The sequence below is a fragment of the Bos mutus genome, chromosome 10, assembly GCF_027580195.1.
Source record: "Bos mutus isolate GX-2022 chromosome 10, NWIPB_WYAK_1.1, whole genome shotgun sequence".
Taxonomy (NCBI): Eukaryota; Metazoa; Chordata; class Mammalia; order Artiodactyla; family Bovidae; genus Bos; species Bos mutus.
The window spans coordinates 33,513,903-33,531,724 of record NC_091626.1 but is presented as its reverse complement, the minus strand read 5'-3'; the positions used below and the strand labels follow the sequence as shown (position 1 = coordinate 33,531,724).

The 17,822-nt window shown below is 36.8% G+C and overlaps 1 protein-coding gene across 1 annotated transcript in view; it reads right to left on the bottom strand.

Annotated features, from left to right (window-relative positions):
- KCNH5 (potassium voltage-gated channel subfamily H member 5) overlaps positions 1–17,822 on the bottom strand; it is a 384,559-nt gene that overhangs the window by 300,299 nt on the left and 66,438 nt on the right. Inside the window, exon 6 of the mRNA XM_070378509.1 lies at positions 8,590–8,982. Coding sequence (XP_070234610.1) covers positions 8,590–8,982 — 393 coding nt within the window. The remainder of the gene's footprint in view (positions 1–8,589; positions 8,983–17,822) is intronic.

Sequence of the window (17,822 nt, the reverse complement as noted above, 5' to 3'; positions counted from 1 at the left end):
AGAATTTCTCAACTTGAAAAAGAACATCTACAAAACCCTACAGATTATATCATATCGTTAAAAAAAAAAGGAAATAACAGGTATACAGATTAGGAAGGGAAAAAAATATCTTTCTTTAGAGATGACATATTAGTCGGACACAGAAAATCCAAACAAACTGACCTGGGGGTGGTGGGGGGGAGGAGGAGTCTGGAACTAATTAGCAATTAAAGGAAGTTTGCAGGATATATGGTCAATATACAAAAGCCAATCACTTTCCTATATACCAACAATGAACAAGTGGAATTTAAAATTTTAAACACGATACATTTATATTAGCATAAAAAACTTAGGTATAAATCTAACAAAATATGTACAGGCGGTATACTAGGAAACCTATGAAACTGATGAAAGAAATCAAAGAACTAAATAAATGGAGCAATAAGCCTTGTTTATGGACAGAAGCATTCAATACTGTGTTGACGTCAGTTATTCTAGACTTGATCTAAAGCTACAATGTAATCTCAATCAGAATTCCATCAAGTTGTTTTGTATATATCAATAAACTGATTGTAAAGATTATATGGAGGAATAAAAAATGTGCAAGATAGCCAACACAGTACTGAAGGAGAACAAAGTCAGAGGACAGACACTCAATTTCAATACTTGCTATAAAGCTGTAGTAACCAAGACAGGGTGGTACTGGTGGAAAAAAAAAATGAACAAATGGATCAATGGTACAGAATAGAGAGCCTATAAACAGAACCCCATAAATATAGTCAACTTACCTTTGACAAAGGAGCAAAGGAAATACAATAAAGAAAAGATCATTTTTCAACAAATCTTGATAGAACACATGGACAGCCAATGGAAAAAAAAATGAATCTAGTCACAAACCTTATACCCTTCAAAAAATAAAATAAAACAGATCATAGACATAAACATAAAACATAAACTGTAAAGCTCTAAGAAGATAACATGGGAGAGAATCTAGGTGACCTTGAGTAATCATTTTCAGATATACCACCAAAGGTACACTCCATGAAAGACATAATAAACTTGAATTCACTAAAATTAAAAATGTTTCTCTGTGAAAGATACTGTCAAAAGAATGAGAAGACAAGCCACAGACTAGAGGAAAATATTTGCAAAAGACATGTGCAAATAATAAAGGAATATTACCCAAAATATGCAAAGAACTCTTAAAACTCAACAATAATAAAATTAACAACCCCATTAAAAATGAGCAAAAGATCTGAACAGACACTTGACAAAAGGAGATACTCAGATGGCAAATAAGCATATGAAAATATGTTCATATATCACTGTGTGTGCATGCTAAGTCACTTCCGTCATGTCTGACTCTTTGTGACCCCGTGGACCATAGCCCAAGCAAACTCCTCTGTCCATGGGATTCTCCAGGCAAGCATCCCGGAATGGGTTGCCATGCCCCTTCAGGAGATCTTCCTGCTTCAGGGATTGAATCCACGTCTCTTACATCTCCTGCTCTGGCAGACAGATTCTTTACCACTAGGACCAACTGGAAAGTCCCCTCATATATCACTAGAAAATTTCAAATTAAAACAAGATATCACAAGTCCTGGAATGGCTAAAATCAAAAACATTAATAATGCTAAAAACTGAATGTGAGTCAATAGGAACTGTCTTTCATTGTTGGTGAAACGCAAAATGGTGAAAACCACTTTGAAAGATAGTTTGGCAGCTTATAACAAAACTAAATATATTTTACATGATCCAACAACCATGCTGTTTGATATTCACCCAAACGAGCTGATAACTTACCCAAAAGGTTTTGCCTACACAAAAACCTACACTCAAAAGTTGATAGCAGCTTTATTCATAATTACCCAAATTTGGGAGCAATCAAAATATCCTTCAGTAGTAGGTGAATGGAAAAATAAACTTGATATGTCCAGACAATGGAATATTATTCAGCACTCAAATTAGCCATCAGCCATGAAAAAACATGGAAGAACCTTAAATATTACTAAGTGAGAGAAGTCAATCTGAAAAGGCTTTCTACTGTAGGAGTCCAGCTATATGACATTCTGGAAAATGCAAAACTATAGAGATAGTAAAAAGGATCAGTGGTTGCTAGAGGTTAGGAGGAAGAAGGGATGAAGAGGCAGAGCACAGAGTTTTAGGACAATGACATTACCCTGCATGATACTACAATATGCCCTTATGCATTTGTCAAAATCCATAAAATGCACAGCACCATGAGTGAACCCTACTGTGAACTATGGACTTTGAACAACCTGATGTGTCAATGTCATTTCATTCTGGTGGGGGGTGTTGATAACAGGGAGGTTATGCATGTGTGGGGGCAACCTCTGTTATGGGAAGTCTCTGTAGCTTCTTCTCAATTTTGCTGTGAACCTAAAACAGCTCTTTAAAAAAGTCTTATTATCACACTAATAAGAAAAATCAATAATTATAAGGTGACTTGGGAATATTTCTAAGATTAAAACTAGTAAAACTAAAAACAAATACTATGAAATCCTCTCCTATACCACTCAAACATTATTTTTAATTATCTAAAGGTTTTAATGAAAAAGTAATGATGATCAAATTATATTAAATAGCAATTTCCAATATATCCTTAATGGAGGGCCTGAAATTTCTCAAAAGTGACAAAATAAATATATGAATACAATTAGCTTTGATTTCCAATTTTTGCTTTGATATCTAGATCAGAGATAAAAATTTGCTATATAAACAGATATGCTAAAATAAAATGATGTATGTGCCCATTTTTCTTTGGAAGGACTGATGTTGAAGCTGAAACTCCAATACTTTGGCCACCTGATGTGAAGAGCTGACTCATTTGAAAAGACCCTGATGCTGGGAAAGATTGAGGGCAGGAGGAGAAGGGGATGACGGAGGATGAGATGGTTGGATGGCATCACTGACTCGATGGCCATGTATTTGGGTGGACTCCGAGAGTTGGTGATGGACAGGGAGGCCTGGCGTGCTGCGGTTCATGGGGTCACAAAGAGTCAGACACGACTGAGCGACTGAACTGAACTGAACTGAATGTGCCCATTTGACAAGCATAAATCAAGAAAAATTATAATTTAGAAGATGATTTTCTTAAACTTTTCTGGAAATTAAAAATATTTGTAATATTTCCACCTAGCAGTTTCTGGCTCAATCATTCTGTCTCCTGAAACAGTGCATTCGTGATCACTTTTCCAATTTCAGTTTGCTCTACCTTGTTTATTGTGTTTGCCACTAATACCACTCATTGTCCCCTGAATTCCCCAAGTATCATGTTTCCTAATTCCATTTAGTCTACCAAACTGTTTGTCACCTGCAGCTGCCCCATATTTCTATGATGTCTTATCATTCAGTTCCCCCTAACCTCTCAGAAATCAAGCTCCCTGGACCTCCCAGAGCTGTGTTCAAATACTACAAAGGAGTTTGGTTTGATTCCTTAGTTCCTTGTGATAATGTCTTTTACCCCCATTATATTATCTAGGAAATTGACATTATTTCTTTTCAAACAGAATTCTTTCTTTCAATGGACACTATCTTCCCAGCCTCACAGTTCTTTTAAAGAATGACATATCCACTTCGTGAATTCCTAGTAAATCAAGTTGTCTTCAGAAAGCATATCATCTGAGACACTCTTTAATATGAAAATGTCATTACATCCTAAATTATTTTGTACCGTATCATGTTAAAGGAGTAAGCTATGATCTTCAGACTCATATTCTCCTATTCCCAAGCTACCAGTAGCTCAATTCCTCATTTTTAAGTTCTATTTTGTTTTATGTCCTTGTACAATCTACTAAAACCTTACTAACACTTTATTGCTTCAGGTTGGTGAGTCACCAATGTGCAGTAAGCAGTGAAGAACTGCCAAGGAGATGGAACACATTCCTAACCACCACAGGGCTTGTCACCAAGCTGAGGAAATAGACACACACAAGCAAAACAATAATATCCCCTCAAACATGCACAATTCTACAAACAAAAATCATATCTGTTTTTCCATTGACTCTTTAAAAACATCTTGTGAAGTAAAAAAGTCAAGCATCCCTTCCCTTTTTTTTTTTAACAGATATGGAAACTGAAATCTATAGTCACCATCCCAAAGGCTCACAATAAACCAAGTCCTAAAGAAGCCACCCAATAATTGAAAGAGAAACTTGAAAAAAATGTGGAACCAAAATGTAAAACAACACTAGTTTGAAAAATGAGAAGGCAAACAGAGGCCAACGATTTATTTAGAAGGGCAAAGATACTTATAAGTCAAATACTGAAGATAAAAATATTAAGAGCAATCGATGAATACAAAAACTTCCAATCTATTAGAGGGAATCCAGAAGATTTTTAAAATTCAGTCATTCCAAAAAATGGCAGAAAAGAAGAATAAAGTAGAAAAGAGAGAAAAAAGTGACTAAAACACATTTCAGAGTGGAAAATAAGATGCTCTACCTAAAGCAAAAAGTAATTAATTACAGTAAATGTAAACAGACTAGTTACTGGGAAATGTAAACTTCCCAGTTAGAGAAACTCTCAGAATGTATAGACTATTTACAAAAGATACAACTAGAGTATAACGATCTAGAATGATGAAAAGTTAAATGCTAGAAATACATATCGGAGAAGGCAATGGCACCCCACTCCAGTACTCTTGCCTGGAAAATCCCATGGACGAAGGAGCCTGGTAGGCTGCAGTCCATGGGATCGCTAAGAGTCAGACACGACTGAACGACTTCACTTTCACTTTTCACTTTCATGCATTGGAGAAGGAAATGGCAACCCACTCCAGTGTTCTTGCCTGGAGAATCCCAGGGACAGGGGAGCCTTGTGGGCTGCCGTCTCTGGGGTCGCACAGAGTCGGACACGACTGAAGCAACTTAGCAGCAGCAGTAGAAATACATATATCAAGTAATATACATATGCTAGTTTAGCTCTTAGTATCAGGCCAAGCAAACTTTAAGGGGAAAATAAAGGCATTATTAGTTACAAGAAAAGTTGGAAAATAATGTTGAGAAAATTTTCCAGACAGTATAGCAAAAAGATAAAGGATTGGAAAATAAGGAAAGAGGGGGAAAAAATTAGAAAAGTCTAGTAGGTATTAGAATAAAAGGAATTTCAACAAGAGAGAGAAAAGAGAAGAACAGGAAAGGAGATGGAGAAAAATCATAAGAAAAAAAACTGAAACAGAAGACATGCTTTTCCAGATTGAAAAAGACTACCCAGACAGTGCCCAGCAAAATGGATGAAAATGGACTAACAATAAAGCATAGTACTGGAAAGATTCAGAATCCTAGATAGAGAAGATATATCAAATTTCCAGAAAGAGAAAATAGGTCACGATGCCTCAAAGTCTCTTACGAGAATTATTAGAAGGTAGACTGTAATGGTACCACGCCCTTCAAAATCTGAGGATAAATTATCAATGGCCTAGAATATTACAGACAGTCAAACTATCCATCAGGTGGGAGAGTAGGATGACGAGAGATCTGTTTAAGAAAATGATGTTGATAGGATATTGCTTGCATCGATGCAAGGAAGGGAGCTTTAGACAATTGGCATAGAGTTTAATGGTTGAGTGAGTGATGAGTACATAAAAGAAAGCAAATGATAAAACCAGACAATTATCAACTCTCAGGAAAATGGAAAGTGCAGAAGAGGAAAAGTAATCACAATATATTGAAGGTTCAGTTATAAATGAGCTTCCCTTATAGCTCAGCTGGTAAAGAATCTGCCTGCAATGAGGGAAACATGGGTTCAGTCCCTGGGTTGGAAAGATCCCCTGGAGAAGGGAAAGGCTACCCACTCCAGTATTCTGGCCTGCAGAATTCCATGGACAGTATAGTCCATGGGGTCACAAAGAGTCAAACACAACTGAGCAACTTTTACTTTCACTTTCAGTCATAAATAGCATATTTGTAGACATAATGATATAAACACTATTTATGGAACCAAAAGGATGATATATCTATACTGTGAGAATGAGGTGATGGAAATAAGTGCATGGATACAGTGAGGGCAGGGAGAAAGAGGCTGAAACCTCCAATTTGATAGTGAGAAGTCAAAGACAAGTCCCAAACTAAAAAACCAAAAGGAGTAAGTACACAGTCTTGCTCTTTGGTGATGGAAGCAAATATAAAAGAATCCCCTAAACAATCTGAAAGTGGTTGCCTCTAGGGTCTTCTCTTTTTAAAAATTAGATATTGCCAATCATTCTTCATGTAAGTTTTACCAGTATTCCCTTGAGCAATGTATAAGAGACTTCACACCATCACTGTATCAATTCAGATCCCTTACCGAGTGATGCCAAGTCAGGGTTAGATATGCAAGACTTTCACTGAGATAAATGCCTATGAAGGAGAAAGGAGGGAGGAGTCTTCAGACCACGATGCATGTCTGAAACCTATGAAGATGGAAGGAAGAATTGTGTAGAAAGAGCCTCAATCACAGCACAGGTAAATGGGGAGTTCCAGGGCAAAAGTTGCTCAGCAGAGGAGTTCTTCATTGAGCAGGAGTAGGCTAATTACAATATTGGTGGTGGTGGTTTAGTTGCTAAGTCATGTCTGACTCTTTGAAACTCCACGGACTGTAGCCAGGCTCTTCTGTTCATGGGATTTTCCAGGCAAGAATACTAAATTGCCACTTCCTTCTCCAGGGAATCTTCCCGACCCAGGGATCAAACTCACGTCTCCTGCTTGGCAAGTGGATTCTTTACCACTGAGCCACCTGATAAGCCCAATCATAATATTACCACTATTCTTAGTCATTGGTTGAATGTAGCCTTGGGGAAACAGCTTTGAACTGTGACGTGCAGCAGATCAGAAAGCCACAGCAAGTGTCAGTCAACTGTATTCAGTGGTATATTGCTAAATGATTAACAACTAATGCCATAGAAAGGTTTTTTTTAAGCCTTTATTCATAGCATTTGCCATTTTAAGGGTGTAAATACTCCCATCGTGGCCAGTTTCAAGCTACCAGGGTGACAGTGTGATATCACTGAATGCTGGGTTTGAAAGGGATGCTAAAGAATGTCTTTTCCAAACCAGGAGCCACTTCCAGGAAGCCCCTACCTGTGCTTCATGCAGCAGGTTTCCATGAAGGGAGATCTGAGCAGTACACATTCTCAGACACCATATTCTCCAACCCAGTGTGTGTGATAACTGTTGGTATGTCAGTATAGTCTATAAGTTTACTTTGCATTTTCCTTAATATTAATAAGTCTGAGGATATCGGTATATATTTATATAGTATATTAGATGCTTTTATTATTATGCAATCTAATTTATTTTCTTTTCTGTGAACTAAACCAATCTTTTGATTATTTGTATTAAAATCTTTATGCCAATGTTCTAAATAATAGAAATCCTAATGCATTGATCTTAATATATTAATCTATTTAGTAAGTGAACATATAAATACTACTTACTATCTTCTTATCATAAGATCAGCATTTTCAAAATTAATCCCCATCAATACTTCCAGAAGGGAAATAAGATAGAAATATACCTTAAAAACTTGATGTAGGTGGAATTTTAAAAAATAAATAAAAATAAAATTAGAAACAAATTACTATGATTCTTTTTTCCTTGAATTTTTAAATTAATAGTTATGTGTATAGCATCAAAATACAATGTCTATATTAAACTTTCTGGAAATATTTTTGGTATCATTAAAGTTGATTCAATGCAGAAATCTTTATGGAAAAAGATCCTGAAGAAAAATTGCAATCTACCTCCCAACACACACAGAATGACAACAATGTAGCGGAGAATTTTCTATCTGAACAGTCTATGAGGACAGAGTAGAATCTTTAGGGAAATTAAGTTTGTAATTATTATTATGAACACATTTTAAAAACAGATACATTCTATATTGATTCATTTATATACATCCTTGGTATAGCAAGTTGAAAATCATCCACAACTAAGTTAGAAATGAAGAAGCCTTGGATGAAATGGTCATTAAAACATTACATATGTTTAAAAATTTCTAATTGTGCAGATGACACTGAATAAGCAAAATCTTGAATTAGACCAGATATCAGAATTCATCTAATACAGTCTTTAACCACAAATGATTAGGCAAAACTTAAAGCAAAAACTATTAAAAAAAAAAAAAAGAAAGAAACCAAAAAGGCAAAACTTCAAGAATTTCTCTACCATAAAAGCTTCCTGGATTTTTTTGTTAACACAAGTACTGCTACCTATGTATCTGGAGGGGAGGAGTCAAAATATTTGTGGGTGCACAGAGCTTTAAACTGCTACTGTTTTCCCCAAAAAATACATATATTGCATTATCTTTCAATCAACTGTCCAGTTCATAAACCATATTTGACTTCAAAGGCTGTGGCTTTTCTTCTCCTCTTTCAAACACAACCTCCAACCACAGCCATTTCCTAGTATTTTCAACCAGAAATTTTTTAAAGATTGAATAAAAATTATAAAGTAATAAAATATGATCACTTATGGCAGGTATTTAGTAGGATGAAGGTTGAAAGTGGTGACTATAAAGAAGTTTAGGTTATTTATAAACTCCTTTTATCCTAATTTTCTCAAAATGTGATTAAAGTACCAAAAAAATAAAAACAGAAAAGAAACTTACCTCATCCACATTTTCAAAGGCATTGATGATGTCATAAGGTAAACAAGACAACAGATCGATCACAAACCAAGTTTTCAAATAGTTCATCCTTATCAACTTGGGGTCAGAAATAACCTCTCCACCAGGTCCCACAAAGGTTGTGTGAAAATTTAAAACAATGTCAACCAGAAAAATAACGTCCACCACACTGTCCAGCACCAGCCAGGCTATGTTGTTCTGCTTCGTTTTGAAGGAGACGTTGTAAGGAACCATAATGGCGGTGTAGAAGGTAAGAATTAAAATCACCCAATCCCAAGTTGTTTTAAAAGCACAATAGTGTAAAATAATGTGTGGTGGCGTCTTTGGCGCTTCTTGCTTATACTGAGGAAGGATATCTGATCCCAGCTGAAGAACCTAAAAGAGACAAAATGCATTTATAAGTGACCCGGACGTCTCTGCAAAGTTAGTAATGAATGCAAATTTTCTGGCAGACAAACCACTGGTTTCAAAGCCAGCCATGCTTTGTAATTATATCTCTTCTCCTGAGTTGTATCAAGGTTTGTCCAAAGTCACTGCAAATCCAATCACTCTATCGAAGTTGATTTGTCTGCCATTCCCTCTGACTTCCTCTCCCGTGGCCAACTCATTCAGAAACTGGTGCCCACACATGGAGGGCAGAAAGAGACCAAAGAAAGGCAGACCACGCCAGATCAGCAGGTGGCAGTTTTCATAGGCAAGGGAACTTACAAGGTTTCATTGGGTAAACACAAAACCAGAGGTTTCAGAACCCACCCACCAAATCTTAAAAGTTTATACAGAGGTTTAACTGGCTTCAGTCATGTATACAGTCCAGATGTTCTCAACCACAGCTAACTCTCTCAAGCTTGTATCCTTGAAAATGGCTCCCACAATGGGCATGGTGGGCAGAAAGTACATTTAAGGACAAGGGAGGGGGTGAGGAGCTTCCAGTTGCTTGGGTCCAGCTCAAGGAACACCTGGCAGTCCCATCCTCTTGATGACCTCCTCCAACACCAACACTGATCCACAGCACTGCTGGACATCCACTACTGGAAGTGCCTTCTGCACATTCACTGGGCAGAAGTGCCTAGAATCACACATCTCACAGACTGGCCAGCTGTTATTTGCAGGGCTCACCATTACCCATTCTTTACATATTTGGGATTTGAAGGAGCATAACTTTGATTCTAAAGGCTTTGCTGAACCTCAGGGCCCCACTATTGGTGATCTTGCTGTTGCGTGGGACTCAACCAGGGCCCTAATGACAGGCACAACAGTATCAGAGCTATAAATGTTATAGCCTGCTTTCCTCTGTTTCCCTTTCAATCAGATTTAAAGAATATTGGATTTCCTGCCCAGATGCAAATTTCCTTTAGAAAAAAATTCTAAATACTCAGGTTTGTTTCTCCATACCTTTTTGACAAATTGACAATTTTCCATGCAAGTTTATATGAACCCTGACTTATTCTGATTAGGTCTCATTAAAGAGACAATGAGAAAAAGCAGATGGCAGTGCAAGAGCAGAGGTCTGGGCAACCCTGGGAAAAGGCAACAGACACAGGACTTAGCACTTCCGTCCAGAACCTGGAACATGGACATTGTGTAAAGGAGTTGAAAAAGCAGGTTGAAGACCTCTGCTTCATGCCACCAATGAAGCTATAACTGAGTAAACCTGTGTATTAAGGAGTTTGTAAGTGGGACTTTGATGAACAATATTTTCAGCAGCTTTACCATCTTATACATTCAACTATTCAGTGTCCCTAAGACTAACGGGACCGAGAAAGTAGGAGTCAACAAGTTCAAATTATAAAATCATAAATGCACTAAATTTATGTCAATGCACAAATAGATGTAAACAAAAATACCTCTTGGCCTGTAATTTATATGCAACAAAGCAAAATAAGTAAACTAGCATTTTTTGAAGTTTGAGACTTATCCTGAAGTCTCTCATATGTACAACTTACACAACTGAAAACTAAGCATATAATATAATCATTGCTATTTTGAAACATGAAAGAATCACTGATATTCTCTTTAGGTGTACATTATAATTATTGTTTTAAGCTTGGGAGCTATAAGAATTATTTATAAAGATTTTTACATATTTATGCTCATTATCAGTACCCCAGTAATGCTTTTTCCATGAGATCTTAAATTACTTAGCAACAAATTATCCTGCAGGTAGATTAAGTTTCATGTTGAGACACAGAATTACATATAAAGACTCCTACAGAATCATGGCTTCTCCTTCACCTTTCAACCACAGATCTATTCATTCCAACATCACTGTGTTAAACATGAAAATTTCCTTCATACTCAATGTTAGTATTATACCATCTGTATTTACACACTCTGTAGTTTGAGCACAAAGAAACACACTTAGAAAATAAACTCAGTGCCAGGTTGCATTAGGACCTTTACGGGCACTCAGTACTTTTGCCTTCCTGGACCCCTTCCTCCTTAAAAATAATAAAATAAAAATTATACTTTATTTAATATTTTTATATTTATTTAAATATAAATACAACATAAATATATAAGTTTTATTTAAAATTACATTTTAAATAAAAATATAGTTTGTTTAATATTTATATTTTTATTTAAAGTTATATTTTTATTTTAACAGTGTTATTACAAAGATGAACATTTAATTATTTATTTTTTTACCTAAAAGTTCATTTTTTTCCTTCAACTGCTAGTAGAAATTCAGGCATCCTGGTGGACCCCTAAAAGTGTTATTGGTGCTACACTCTGTGCTAATAGACAAATTGGTCCCACTCAGCACCCTGGAATAATATAAGGTGTCTCCTCTAGAGATGAACTCACTCTTGAGTTCAGTATTTCCTAAATCTGGCTACAAACTAGAATCATCTAGAGAAGTTGTTAAAAATACAGTATACTCATGCTTAGACCCCTATGCCAGAAAATAATTAAATTCATTTTGTGTATTAAATTAAATTCAGAGAATCTGTACTTTCAAAATCTTTCCAGGTGATGATAGCGTATGGTTCAAAATAAAAACCCTTGTCTTCTATTTCTTTAAACATTCATAACCCAGTTCTTCAGATGGTGACTTGAATTTTTAAAGCAATCCAAAACTGCTCCAAGAGAAAAAGGAGGAGCAGGGAGAGTAGGAGAAGAAAGGCAACACCGACAAAGCAAGGCATGGGACACCCCACATGCTTCAGTTTGATGTTTCTTCTATGTAGAGCTCTGCTTTAATCTCAGCCCCGTCATTGGGGCTTTTCTATAAAGCAGTGAGTAACGACTGTTTGCTTTATTTCATTTGTACTTTCAGGAGCAGTAAACCTTGGATAGATGGGGATGAAATCACATGTCCTGATGTATTTTTGTACTGATACAGACACATTCTTTCTCTCTGAATATCGGGAGCACACTGACTCTAAAGGAGTCAGAACCACAGATGCAAGTGGAAGCTGAATTCAATCAGTAGAATGTCAGAGCATGTTGAAAACTGATGAATTGCCTACACAGACACCAGAATCCTTGAAACTGGGGATCAGCTCTAAATTTAGGAGGCCTAGTGGAAATAGGATAAAATGTATATGTGTTGGGAAAAGTGAAAGGACCTGAAATTTAACAGCAAATCAAATACTCAAGCTGAGCAAATTACATGATTCTGACTACAACTGGAAAAATTGTCTTTCTGCTAACTTGGTGCCTCTTTTCAGTCAGTCTTTGAAAACCTAAAAGTACACATAGACTATATCTCTGTAGAAAACCTTGTTATTTCCACATGTTCTCTGAAATCAAGGCCTAAGATCTGACATAAAGCAGTTTTGTATCTGAATCAGCCTTATAAATTAGGGATGACTGATAAAGAACAATAACAAAAGGCAAAGCAAAGAAAGAAAAAAATCAGATGGGAAGAAACAGGAATGAAAATTCATCAAGAGTAAAAATGAAAAGTGATGAGCTGTCCAAGGGATAGGAACTCTCCATTTGAGGTAGAGGAAAAAACCATCTTCAGTGATTTGGGGTGCTAAGGTAGAAATTTTTCCTCTCTATAGTCTCTTTCCTCATGTTCTTGCCCAGTTGTATTAACAAAGAAAGAAAAACTGAATAGGGTGTAGTTAAGACCTAGAAAGAGTCATGACCAAAAAAATCAGTAGTCACAGAAACAAGCTCCTACACTTTACCTTGACTTATAGAAAGAAACGAACAACCGAAGGCAGAAAAGAAAGTAGCTTCAAATTCAAGTAGTACTTAATAAAAAACACTATATTAAAAAGGAAGTTGTATCTGAGTGCATTAAATCTTGTGTCAACTGCATATTATCTTTTTTTTAATTTTATTTTATTTTTAAACTTTACAATATTGTATTAGTTTTGCCAAATATCAAATTGAATCCATCACAAGTATACATGTGCTCCCCATCCTGAACCCTCCTCCCTCCTCCCTCCCCATACCATCCCTCTGGGTCGTCCCAGTGCACCAGCCCCAAGCATCCAGTATCGTGCATCGAACCTGGACTGGCATCTCGTTTCATACATGATATTTTACATGTTTCAATGCCATTCTCTCAAATCTTCCCACCCTCTCCCTCTCCCACAGAGTCCATAAGACTGTTCCATACATCAGTGTCTCTTTTGCTGTCTCATACACAGGGTTATTGTTATCATCTTTCTAAATTCCATATATATGCGTTAGTATACTGTATTGGTGTTTTTCCTTCTGGTTTACTTCACTCTGTATAATAGGCTCCAGTTTCATCCACCTCATTAGGACTGATTCAAATGAATTCTTTTTAATGGCTGAGTAATACTCCATTGTGTATATGTACCACAGCTTTCTTATCCATTCATCTGCTGATGCACATCTAGGTTGCTCCTATGTCCTGGCTATTATAAACAGTGCTGCAATGAACATTGGGGTACACGTGTCTCTTTCCCTTCTGGTTTCCTCAGTGTGTATGCCCAGCAGTGGGATTGCTGGATCATAAGGCAGTTCTATTTCCAGTTTTTTAAGGAATCTCCACACTGTTCTCCATAGTGGCTGTACTAGTTTGCATTCCCACCAACAGTGTAAGAGGGTTCCCTTTTCTCCACACCCTCTCCAACATTTATTATTTGTAGACTTTTGGATCGCAGCCATTCTGACTGGTGTGAAATGGTACCTAGTGGTCTTGATTTGCATTTCTCTGATAATGAGTGATGTTGAGCATCTTTTCATGTGTTTGTTAGCCATCTATATGTCTTCTTTGGAGAAATGTCTATTTAGTTCTTTGGCCCATTTTTTGATTGGGTCATTTATTTTTCTGGAGTTGAGCTGTAGGAGTTGCTTGTATATTTTTGAGATTAGTTGTTTGTCAGTTGCTTCATTTGCTATTATTTTCTCCCATTCTGAAGGCTGTCTTTTCACCTTGCTGATAGTTTCCTTTGATGTGCAGAAGCTTTTAAGGTTAATTAGGTCCCATTTGTTTATTTTTGCTTTTATTTCCAATATTCTGGGAGGTGGGTCATAGAGGATCCTGCTGTGATGTATGTCAGAGAGTGTTTTGCCTATGTTCTCCTCTAGGAGTTTTATAGTTTCTGGTCTTATGTTTAGATCTTTAATCCATTTTGAGTTTATTTTTGTGTATGGTGTTAGAAAGTGCTCTAGTTTCATTCTTTTTACAAGTGGTTGACCAGATTTCCAGCACCACTTGTTAAAGAGATTGTCTTTAATCCATTGTATATTCTTGCCTCCTTTGTCAAAGATAAGGTGTCCATATGTGCGTGGATTTATCTCTGGGCTTTCTATTTTGTTCCATTGATCTATATTTCTGTCTTTGTGCCAGTACCATACTGTCTTGATAACTGTGGCTTTGTAGTAGAGCCTGAAGTCAGGTAGGTTGATTCCTCCAGTTCCATTCTTCTTTCTCAAGATCGCTTTGGCTATTCGAGGTTTTTTGTATTTCCATACAAATTGTGAAATTATTTGTTCTAGCTCTGTGAAGAATACTGTTGGTAGCTTGACAGGGATTGCATTGAATCTATAAATTGCTTTGGGTAGTATACTCATTTTCACTATATTGATTCTTCAATCCATGAACATGGTATATTTCTCCATCTATTAGTGTCCTCTTTGATTTCTTTCACCAGTGTTTTATAGTTTTCTATATATAGGTCTTTAGTTTCTTTAGGTAGATATATTCCTAAGTATTTTATTCTTTCCGTTGCAATGGTGAATGGAACCGTTTCCTTAATTTCTCTTTCTGTTTTCTCATTATTAGTGTATAGGAATGCAAGGGATTTCTGTGTGTTGATTTTATATCCTGCAACTTTACTATAGTCATTGATTATTTCTAGTAATTTTCTGGTGGAGTCTTTAGGGTTTTCTATGTAGAGGATCATGTCATCTGCAAATAGTGAGAGTTTTACTTCTTCTTTTCCAATTTGGATTCCTTTTATTTCTTTTTCTGCTCTGATTGCTGTGGCCAAAACTTCCAAAACTATGTTGAATAGTAATGGTGAAAGTGGGCACCCTTGTCTTGTTCCTGACTTTAGAGGAAATGCTTTCAATTTTTCACCATTGAGGATAATGTTTGCTGTGGGTTTGTCATATATAGCTTTTATTATGTTGAGGTATGTTCCTTCTATTCCTGCTTTCTGGAGAGTTTTTATCATAAATGGATGTTGAATTTTGTCAAAGGCTTTCTCTGCATCTATTGAGATAATCATATGGTTTTTATTTTTCAATTTGTTAATGTGGTGTATTACATTGATTGATTTGCAGATATTGAAGAATCCTTGCATCTTTTAAAATATTATGATGACTATTATCATTTAACATTTGATATGTTAATGTCTTACTTGGGTTTTTAAAAACATTTCTACACATCAAAGTATTACTCTCTCCTCAGAGGTACCAGAAAATCAAACACATCACCCTGTTAGCTATGTTCCAAAAAAAACTTCAGAACTCTCCAAATTTGAAGAATATACTTTGCTCCCTAACTTTCTCCAAATGAAATTTAGTATCTGCAACAAGTTAAGAAAGTTACTCTGGAGAAATTCAGCTAAACTTTCACCAGCAAAATAAGCTGATGAACTTACATATTTAATTGTATCTTTCTCTTCCTTGGTTAGTTACCTCAGAATATTTTTGTGAGTGCCGAGTAAGTGCTTAGCACAGTTTTGGTAACTTGATTAGTTATTTTGTCATCTTTTGTACCAGTAAGACACAAGACGATTGTGTAAAACATGTCAACAGCAAAATTTCTAGCTGCCTTGGAGTTCTGTCCTCATTCCTTTTCTCTTTGGTTTCAGTACACTCTGTATGGGTAACATCACCCAGTCCTCTGACTTTAACAGCCAAATCTGTGAGGATGATACCAAAGCCTGTAACTCAAACACAGATACCCCTTGAGAGGCAGACCCATAAATCCCACTTCCTTTTAAAGATCTCCACTTGAATTTCCTGTCAGGAACTTCAAACTTAGTATGCCCAAGAGTAAATCTGCTACCGTTGCTCCCAAACCTCCTTTTCTTCCTCTTCTATCTGAGATTTTATTAACCAACAGTAGCCACCATCTGTAAGTGCTGTACTCAACATGCCAGCAAATTTGGAAAATGTAGCAGTGGCCACAGGACTGGAAAAGGTCAGTCTTCATTCCAATCCCAAAGAAGGGCAATGCCAAAGAACGTTCAAACTATCATACAAGTGCACTTATTTCACATGCTGGTAAGATTATGCTCAACATCCTTCAAGCTAGGCTTTAGCAATACATGAACTTCCAGATGTAGCAGCTGGATTTAGAAAAGGCAGAGGAAACAGAGATCAAATATTTTGCCAATATCCACTGGATCATAGAAAAAGCAAGAGAATTCCAGAAAAACATCTACTTCTGCTTCACTGACTATGCTAAAGTCTTTGATTGTGTGGATCACAACAAAATGTGGGAAATTCTTAAAGAGATGGGAATACCAGACCGCCTTACCTGTCTCCTGATAAACCTATATGCACGTCAAGAAGCAAGAGTTAGAACCAGACATGATACAACTGACTGTTTCAAAATTGGGAAAGGAGTACTACAAGGCTGTACGTTGTCACCCTGCTTATTTAACTTATATTCGGAGTGCATCAGTGAAACGCTGGTCTGGATGAATCATAAGCTGGAATCAAGATTGCCAGGAGAAATATCAACAGCTTCAGATATGTAGATGATACTACCCTAATGGCAGAAAGTAAAGAGGAACTAAAGAGCATCTTGATGAGGATGAAAGAGGAGAGTGAAACACCTGACTTAAAACTCAACATTCAAAAAACTAAGATCTTGGCATCCAGTCACATCACTTCATGGCAAGGGGAAAAAACGAAAGTAGTGATAGATTTTATCTGGGGGGTCTCCAAGAATCCACCTGCAATGCAGGAGATCCCGGTTTGATTCCTGGGTTGGAAAGATCCCCTGGAGAAGGGAAAGGCTGCCCACACCAGTATTCTGGTCTGGAGAATTCCATGGACTGTATAGTTCATGTGGTCACAAAGAGTTGGTCATGACTGAGCGACTTTCACTTTCACTTTCAAAATCCCTGCAGATGGTGACTGTAGCCATGAAATTAAAAGACACTTGCTCCTTGGAAGAAGAACTCTGAAAAATCTAGACAGAATATTAAAACGCAAAGACATCACTTTGCTGACAAAGGTCCATAGAGTCAAATTATGGTTTTTCCAGTAGTCAGGTACAGATGTGAGAGTTGGACCATAAAGACTGAGCACTGAAGAGTTGATGCTTTCAAACTGTGGTGTTGGAAAAGACTTGAGAGTCACTTGCTCTGTAAGGAGATCAAACCAGTCAATATTCAAGGAAATCAACCCTGAATATTCATTGGAAGGACTGATGCTGAAGCTCCAATACTTTGTCCAACTGATGTGAAGAACAACTCACCAGAGAAGACCCTGATACTGGGAAAGATTGAAGGCTAAAGGAGAAGAGGGAGGCAGAGAAAGAGACGGTTAGATACTATCACTGACTTAATAGACATGAATTTGGGCAAACTCTGGGAGATAATGAAGGACAGGAAAACTTGGTGTGCTGCAGTCCATGGGATCACAGAGTTGGACACAACTTAGCAACTGAACAACAACAATACTATCTGTCCATCCAGCTGTTCAAGCCAAAAACATAGAGGTGACCTTGACTCATCCCCTTTCTCGCATTCATTTCTAACCCATCAACAAATGTGTTGACTCTAATCTTAGTACATCTGCAATCTGCCCTCTTCTGCTACTGG